This window comes from Salvelinus sp. IW2-2015, linkage group LG20, assembly GCF_002910315.2.
Source record: "Salvelinus sp. IW2-2015 linkage group LG20, ASM291031v2, whole genome shotgun sequence".
NCBI classification, from domain to species: Eukaryota; Metazoa; Chordata; class Actinopteri; order Salmoniformes; family Salmonidae; genus Salvelinus; species Salvelinus sp. IW2-2015.
Genome location: NC_036860.1, coordinates 78964729 through 78973603, shown reverse-complemented (window position 1 = coordinate 78973603; position 8875 = coordinate 78964729). Strand labels below are relative to the sequence as shown.

General features: G+C 42.1%; 2 protein-coding genes across 3 annotated transcripts; one reads left to right on the top strand and one right to left on the bottom strand.

The window, feature by feature from the left end:
- Positions 1 to 1093: 1093 nt before the first annotated feature.
- On the bottom strand, positions 1094 to 2919 carry pheta2 (PH domain containing endocytic trafficking adaptor 2). Its single transcript, XM_024011311.1, is given in 5 exon segments — positions 1094 to 2039; positions 2144 to 2447; positions 2841 to 2866; positions 2869 to 2886; positions 2889 to 2919. Coding segments are annotated over 5 exon segments (819 nt in total). The 3' UTR covers positions 1094 to 1599.
- A 2846-nt stretch (positions 2920 to 5765) lies between these two features.
- cd2bp2 (CD2 (cytoplasmic tail) binding protein 2) lies at positions 5766 to 8785 on the top strand. 2 transcript variants are annotated; one of them, XM_024011306.2, is made up of 7 exons: positions 5766 to 5870; positions 6398 to 6473; positions 6686 to 6821; positions 7170 to 7327; positions 7411 to 7996; positions 8116 to 8201; positions 8461 to 8785. In XM_024011306.2, the coding sequence occupies exons 2-7, from the start codon at positions 6399 to 6401 to the stop codon at positions 8569 to 8571; spliced, it is 1152 nt and encodes a 383-aa protein (XP_023867074.1). In that variant the 5' UTR covers positions 5766 to 5870; position 6398; the 3' UTR covers positions 8572 to 8785. The 2 variants fall into 2 exon arrangements, with proteins under 2 accessions (XP_023867074.1, XP_070305796.1); XM_070449695.1 differs by having other exon boundaries at positions 5819 to 6135.
- The last annotated feature ends 90 nt before the right edge of the window (positions 8786 to 8875 follow it).

Here is an 8875-nt window from a genome sequence, read left to right as displayed (position 1 = left end):
TATCTTCAGAACCCAGATCCAAATCTCACATCTGTCATGAGAGACTACATTGGTCCTGTTAATATTAGCTCACTTTTCATCTCTTGGTTTTTCAACTGAATGTGTTACATGTTGGCTGGTGGATGGATGTCCCATCAGGGCAATACCAGAGAGGGCTCTTTGTTACTAATGTCTCTCTCTATAACAATATTATGATTGAATTAAACTGAGTCTTGTCACACTTTTTAATCAGTGGACATTAATGGTTTAATTCACAGCTAGTGTTTGTAGCACCCTCTGGTGGTACAGCATGGTTGAGCTGCATCAACCTTTGTGGCATTAAAGTTCTTTAAAAATAATGGATACATTTAACATGAAGATATCACACTAATTATATAGTGCACTGCAACTTATTATTTTGTTAAACAGGGATGTGAAGCCTTTACTTGACAGTGTGTAACAACACATCAATATATATGATGTTTAACACACACATAAGGATGTTTTTAGTTTTGACATTTTAGTCATTCAGCAGATCGCTCTTATCCAGAGCTACATTCATCTTAAGATAGCAAGGTGGGACAACCACACATCACAGGCATATAAAGTACATATTTCCTCAATAAAAGCTATCAGTAGAAGCAGAGCTGGAAGGGGGGGTCAAGCACTGATGAAGTGTGTGCTGTTTTTTTTGTGTGGTGGGGGGGGGGGGGGTCGAGTGAGGATACTGTTTATTTAAGTTACTGTTTAAGGTAGGGTTTTAGATGTTTGGGAAAATGGGCAGGGACTCTGCTGTCCTAGCTTCAGGGGGAAGCTGTTCCACCTGTGGTGCCAGGACAGAGAAGAGCTTGGACTGGGCTGATCGGGAGCTGCCCTCCTGTAGGGGTGGGATGGCCATGAGACCTGAGGTGGCAGAACGGAGTGCTCTGGTTGGGGTGTAGGTTTTGAGCATAGCCTGAAGGTAGAGAGGGCAGTTTATCTTGCTATTCCGTAGGTAAGCACCATGGTCTTAATAGTCTTATAGTGGATGCGACCTTCGACTGGAAGCTCTTTGCTTCAATATTGCATAACTACCCTGATTGCTGACAGAAAGTTAAGCTTCACACTCACCATCAATATTACCTAGAAAATATACCAGTGATTTTAATGATAATTTACAAACAGTAACAGACAAACCCGTAGGAGTGCCAGTACTCTGAAATAAGAAAGTGACTATRATTTGKGGAACTAGKGTGTTTAAGAGGAACCAGTCACCTGTGTATACAGCATGAGCTGATTATAMTCCTAWAACCTAARGTAGCAGGRGSAAAAGAAACACCCGAGCAGAGTTTCCACATCAGGGCTGRATCCCTGAGAACCGGATGCATCCGGTTGTTTGCAACACCACTAAGGGTGATAGTCRTATGAGTTTGATGATGAGTCTCTGCTTAGTGACAATACATTTTTAGGCTCATCATCAACCTCATAGGACCCCATCATGATGTATACACAGGTGACTAGTTCTTCTTTAATGCTCTAGTTCCTCAAATTATAAAGTCACTTTCTTATTTCAGATTACTGGCATTCACACCAAAGTCCTCATCAAAATAACCAGAGTGGTGACTGTCTGATCTCTGTGGGTCAGTGTTCACTTAGGTCAATGAGATCCTCCTCAAGGTGCTCCTCTTCCTCCTGCCTCCTCCTCAGCCAATCAGCTCTCAGCTGCTTCACCTCCTCTCCATAGTAATCATGTAGCTTGGTGAAATCCTCTAGAGGATCAAAGTCCACTTGTGGCCATTCCCCATATGGTGGTGCTGGTCCATTTATRGGTGTGACATGTGCGTTTCTCTTGGGCCAATGCTTAGGGGACCTCTTATTGATCACMTTGCTGGGGATTGGAGGGGCTTGTAATACATTACTGGCACTGTGGCTTCRCCCTTCTCTCCTCACTGGTCCTGGCATGYGGAAGGAGGAGGAGCATGAGTTCAGGTAAGTCATGGATTGGGTAAGGCACATTGAGCCTGGACCAGTCACAGTGGTTCGTTGATGGGATTRAGCAGGGCCAGCTTGGCGTTTAGCCTCTGCTTAGTGACAAAATAATACAGGTTGAGAGGCAGGAAAGGAACACATATTTTTGAAGCATGAATACAACAATACACACACCACACTTTCTCCACACACTCACCTTCGTACTGCTTCCCCAGGTCTCTGACCAGCAGTGAAAGGTAGCAGTGGCTGGCTGTGAGCAGGGCTTTGACCCAGCTCTCCTGGCCCAGCTGGTCCTCAGCAGCAAGCRTGTAGGTTTTCAGRCCTGAACCTCTGAACACCATGGAGAAGGCAAACAGTCCTCCCTCAGACTCACAGCGCTGGACAGCACAGCCCTCTAGGACAATAACCCCCAGCAGGTGTCGATCTGCCGGACGCTCCTGGTAGAACAGCAGATTGGCTTTCAGGACAAACCAGCGCCTCTGGTAGGAGGAGGTCCTCTTCTTTATGATGTGGTATGTGTAAGAGGAGGATGCCAGGATGTGGGGTGAAAGATGGAGAAAGGAGGAGTAAGGAACAATATTTTTTGATGAAGGGAAGTTGTAAAGAGTGAGAATAGATACGGAGATAAATACAGCGATAATTTTACCCAAATGAGTGCCATTATACAAGCCCTCCATTTCAATGTCTATTTATGTCAGTGATATATCAATAGGGGGGTGGGTTGACATTGATAAATATAAAGTAGCTTCAAATATCAAATATCAGTTGAGACATAATTATTATTAGGCAAGGAAACTCAAAAGGCCAAGAGGAGACTGTGTTATTAACAGAATCTCACAGCATATTGATAATGTAATTTGCTCTTGCTTGTGTCTGTCAAGTTTTTACAATACCTTTTTGTAGAGATATCCTTCTTTATTATCGGTGAGGTGCAGGATAGTAATGGGTTAGAATCTTCTCATGGATCTTCATTTCAACGTTCTCCAACAAAGAGAGGATCCTTTAGAGGATGAAAGGCATCCTTGATAATTCAATCCAGCACCAGTAGTACAGACACATAACTTTGAGCCTTGTTTGTCTGTCATAATACCCCCTTTCTTTTTCACCAGTAAAGCAACATTGCCAGTAACCAGTTGCCATCTTCCTGTATTCAACTAGTCCATTCTTTATGACAATGATTTTAAATCTACACACAATTTCCATCTCTATCTCTTGCCAGTCTAGCGGAGGTATGTGTCATCCAAGCTTACCTCTCAGGGTCACTCTCTATCCATCCAAATGTATATGTTTTAGATTTTCTGCCATAAACCTTCACTTGTTCCTCTCAGTCTAATTCCCACAGTAGTTTGTGTTCACCGCAACACATCTAGAATTAGACAATGTTAAATATAAAGTTTCAGGTTACGAACACAGGTCCTCCCATGGGTACTAGAGGACAAGTGTTGAAATATAAATAACTCAACCCACTTCCTGGAAACAAACCCTGACACACAATATTCTCTTTCCCCTCTCGCTTAAGTCCAACCGTTACTCCCAAGGTAGTATTACATTGAGGGGGTGTTCTTCCTCACTTCCCTGTTCTGTGTAAAATGTTAAGTTAATTTCCTCAGTGATGCTTTAGAAAAAATTCTTACTATATTAAATGTGTTCTTGAAGTTGATTAAATGTTCCTTACTTCCTCTGGTGATTGATTCATAACCAAGAATGAATCTTCTCATTAAGGCCTAGTTGGACCCCATAGCACCACTACATTAACATGAGTGGTAATGAGGGCCAGAGCCACATAAACAGAGCTTTATCATTGCAGTTTTTACCTATTGAAATTAAGCATTTTATGAACAATAAAAACAAAAAAGGACTTGAGAACAATGAGAGTTATTTGACCTCGACCAACTTGTGCTGGCACTGAAATCATCGAAGCCCAAAGATGATAAAAATACTATGTGACTTACCTGAACATAGTAACAACACAAGGCTCCTAAGAAAAGGAGGAGTGTCATTGGCCTTCAATAAATTGGTCTCTAGAGGCAAATCCCCCCCAAAAACACCCATGAAATGGCCTTGCATGGAGATGGATACGTTACAAAACATTAAAACACTTCGAAACTAACACACTCTGAATACACCCCGTTCTGGTGCTGYACGTTTTGAATTGTTTAGAGAACTTTTTGAGACCGTGACACCTCTTGAACACGCCGCAGAACTGTACGCATCAGGTTCGACATCACTTCCGGRTTAGTTGAATGTCGCTTGCAGACTTTTCATATCGATAGCTAGTAGCTAGCGAGGTAGTTTGTGTTTTCCTTAGCTATCTGCATTTAGATACATGTTGTATTTTTGGTATTTTTAATTATCCTTATCCATCCAAGGTGTTGTGAAGCTAGCTAACTTACGCCCCTTTAACGTTACTTACTAACTCTGCACGTGTCGTTGTTTGCTTTGTACCTGCTAGTACTGTAACGTTAGCCAGCTAGCAAAACAAAATTAGCTAGCTATAGCTGTAGTAGTCACACTATTGTGGAGATAATCGTATCACGTAAGTTAACGTCACGTGGAATAGTGTAACGTTACTCGCTTAAATATTGATGACATACTTATTCAAAAGCTTTAGTAAATGGTTAACTAATAACGTTAGTTAGCTCGCTAACGTTACTTGTTAACGTTAGCTAGCGCAGTAGTTAGCTAACGTTAGCTAAGAAGATTGCTTCCATTTGATTCATTATAGTACAGTAATATATAGACATGTATACTACAAACATGTGCATGTAGATTTGTTTTCTCTTCTGTCATCAACAGCATGTCAAAAAGAAAAGTCACATTTGGGGACGGCGATGGTGGAGAGTTGTTGGATGAGGACGTTCCAAAGAAAAAGGTGCTGCCACAAACACTTGTTCTCAGATCTTAAGTACAGTGNTACCCAGATAGTATACATTGAGGGGGTGTTCTTCCTCACTTCCCTGTTCTGTGTAAAATGTTAAGTTAATTTCCTCAGTGATGCTTTAGAAAAAAGTCTTACTATATCAAATTGTATTAAATGTGTTCTTGAAGTTGATTAAATGTTCCTTACTTCCTCTGGTGATTGATTCATAACCAAGAATGAATCCTCTCATTAAGGCCTAGTTGGACCCTATAGCACCACTACATTAACATGAGTGGTAATGAGGGCCAGAGCCATATAAACAGAGCTTTATCAATGCAGTTTTTACCTATTGAAATGAAGCATTTTATGAACAAAAAAAACAAAAAAAGGACTTGAGAACAATGAGAGTTATTTGACCTCGACCAAGGGAAAACTTGTGCTGGCACTGAAATCATAGAAGCCCAAAGATGATAAAAATACTATGATGCTTATGTAACTGTTTAACTTGAGTCCGTCCCCTCGCCCCGACCCGGGCGCAAACCAGGGACCCTCTTCACACATCAACAACAGTCACCCACGAAGCATCGTTACCCATCGCTCCACAAAAGCCACGGCTCTTGCAAAGCAAGGGGGAACCACTACTTCAAGGTCTCAAGGCGAGTGCCGTCACCGATTGAAACGCTATTAGCGCGCACCACCGCTAACTAGCTTGCCATTTCACATCGGTTACACTTACCTGAACATGGTAACAACACAAGGCTCCTAAGAAAAGGAGGGGTGTCATTAGCCTTCAATAAATTGGTCTCTAGAGGCAAATACCCCCTAAACACCAATGAAATGGCCTTGCATGGAGACAGATACGTTACATAACATTTAAACACTTCGAAACTAACACACTCTAAATACACCCCGTTCTGGTGCTGAACGTTTTGAATTGTTTAGAGAACTTTTTGAGACCGTGACACCTCTTGAACACGCCGCAGAACTGTACGCGTCAGGTTCGACATCACTTCCTGTTTAGTTGAATGGCGCTTGCAGACTTTTCGTATCGATAGCTAGCGAGGTAGTTTTTGTTTTCCTTAGCTATCTGCATTTATATACATGTTGTATTTTTGGTATTTTTAATTATCATTATCCATCCTCAGATGCATGCAAGGTGTTGTGAAGCTAGCTAACTTACGCCCCTTTAACGTTACTTACTAACTCTGCACGTGTCGTTGTTTGCTTGGTACCTGCTAGTACTGTAACGTTAGTCAGCTAGCAAAACAAAACAAATTTAGCTAGCTATAGCTGTAGTAGTTACACTATTGTGGAGATAATCGTATCACGTAAATTAACGTCACGTGGAATAGTGTAGTCGCTTAAATATTGATAACATACTTATTCAAAAGCTTCAGTAAACGGTTAGCTCGCTAACGTTACTAGTTAAAGTTAGCTAGCGCAGTAACGTTAGTTAGCTAAGAAGATTGCATCCATTTGATTCATTATAGTACAGTAATATAGGTAATATATAAGTAATATATATAATATATATACATGTATACTACAAACATGTACATGTAGATTTGTTTTCTCTTCTGTCATCAACAGCATGTCAAAAAGGAAAGTCACGTTTGGGGACGGCGATGGTGGAGAGTTGTTGGATGAGGACGTTCCAAAGAAAAAGGTGCTGCCACAAACACTTGTTCTCAGATCTTAAGTACAGTGCTACATTAATTTTTAACAGCATAGAGTGGGACATAAGAATTACATCTGACCAACACAAATATGCTGTTTGATGTAAGAGTCTTTCAGTTACTTGTGTTAGCTAGAGGRATTTGTTTGWGGGTTRTCTATACTGACCAGTTRGCRTTGTTATCTCACCTGGGATCTCGCCAGTTATGTGAGGACGTGGTTGGGCCGGGCTCCAGGTTCAAGGGAAAACATTCTCTGGACAGTGACGAGGAGGACGAGGAAGAAGATGGAGATAAGAGCAGCAGCAAATACAACATATTGGCCAGTGACGATGTGGAAGGTTTGTATTACCAATTTGATTGTCTCCATAACTGAGACCTGGCCCTCCAGTTATTTAAAGGTAGACTCTGAGAAATGGCATTGCTACAAGCAGCACCGCAGATTTTGGGTTGAGTGAGACGCAAGACTTCCCTCTGACACAGTCACACACAGTATCTGCGCATGTGCACGGGTTCGCCTTACCCATTACAACGTGGTAGCCACAGGACCAAATCAGCGGAGAAGTTGAGCATCGCGCTTCAACACTCTTAGCTGTTAGGAAAATTGATCCACTATGCTGTTTAGTTATTGCATCTGTCATATTGCTGAGTCTACCTGTTAATGTCTAAAAGTGCATGTTTTGTTTTAGGTCAGGAGGGGGSAACAATTGACTGTGACGAGGGAGTTCCCATCACACCCTTTAACCTGGATGAGGAGATGCAAGAAGGGCACTTTGACTCTGAAGGAAACTACTATGTCAAAAAGGATGAGGAGATCAGGGACAACTGGCTTGACAACATTGACTGGGTAACTGTGTCTTTAGTTATTTGATTAGTTGTTCACTGCAGAAATGTCACACAGTGAAGTAATGTATTTGTCTCGCTCTTTAGGTGAAAATAAGAGAGCAACCTACTAAACGAAAGAAGAAAGGTCTGGCAGCCAAGAGGAGGAGGAGAGTGGGGGATGAAGATGAGGCAGAAGAAGAGAAACAGCGAGAGGAGAAGCAGGCAGACAGTGACGAAGAGGAAGACATGGAAGAAGAAAAGGAGCCAGTTGAYGACCCCCTGGCATCCTACAGCCAGCATCAGCTCACAGAGGCTSTGTTGGAGCTGCTATTACCTGGGGAGACTGTTGCCGCAGGGCTTCGCCGGCTTGGAGGCCTAGGTGGGCGTAAGAAGGGAAAGCAGAGGGAAGAGAACGGGAAAGCAGAAGYAACAAATAGGGATACCGAAAAACTGGACAGGCTCACGGCACTMGCAGACAGACTGGTTGGGAGTGGGGTGTTTGAAATATACCAGCAGACGTATGAAAAACTGGCCTACACACTGAAAGGGAAGAGCCAGCAGCAATCAGTGGGGAGGAGTAAAAATGGGGAGGAGGAAGAAGAAGAAGATGAGCTTGACATGTTTGCAGACAAAATTGACGAGAAGCACAGTGTCAAAGCTCCGGACAAAGAGGATCAGGATGATGAGACGGGTTAGTGAGAGTAAATTGGTTTGTGGTCAGCTGGTTCCAAACCATTTACACTACTATTACAGGTGCAATTTTTGTTGACTTTTGAGATGTATGTGTAAACATATTTTGTTTGTCTTAAGTGAGTGATGAGGTGATGTGGGAGTATAAATGGGACACAGAGGAGAATTCTGAACTCTACGGCCCCTTCAGCAGTCAGCAGATGCAGGTTTGAATTATCTCTCTATTTTCTATTACAGTATAATGGACAATACATTAAGGGCAGTAGTATCTGCACTTKTGCTCTAGTAACTGTCCTAGGGGTAGGAACATCAACAGTACCTGCCATTCTGCTACTGYTCTGTTTTTCTGGTGGTCACACAGTTTATTTTCCTTCTTCCCTTCTTCCCTTATCATCCTGTACCTGGTTATACTGGATTAGGCCAGGCCGGTTCTGTCCAGTAATCCCTATTTTCTGTCTCTTTCAGGGCTGGGTGGATGAGGGCTATTTCAAAGATGGTGTTTACTGCAGGAGGATTGAACAGGGAAGCGCTCAGTTCTACAATTCCAAGAGACTAGACTTTGATCTTTACACATGACCATGATCAGTTCTTGACTAATAATTTATGTATTATGTTGTTTCATGTGGACCCCAGGAAGAGTAGCTGCTGCGTTTGCAGTGGCTAATGGGGATCCTAATAAATACCAATGATGGTCTCTCGCTCACACACACACAGACATCCAAATTCTCTGTTATCTGATCTCTTATTGTATGTAGCCTTCCTGTTTTAAAATAAACAAATTGGTATTTTATATWGTCTATTTCTTGTCTGCTGCTAAGCCTACAAGCAAGGTCTTGAAACATTGCTAAATGCATTTTACTAAATATTTGTTGGGTTTCTA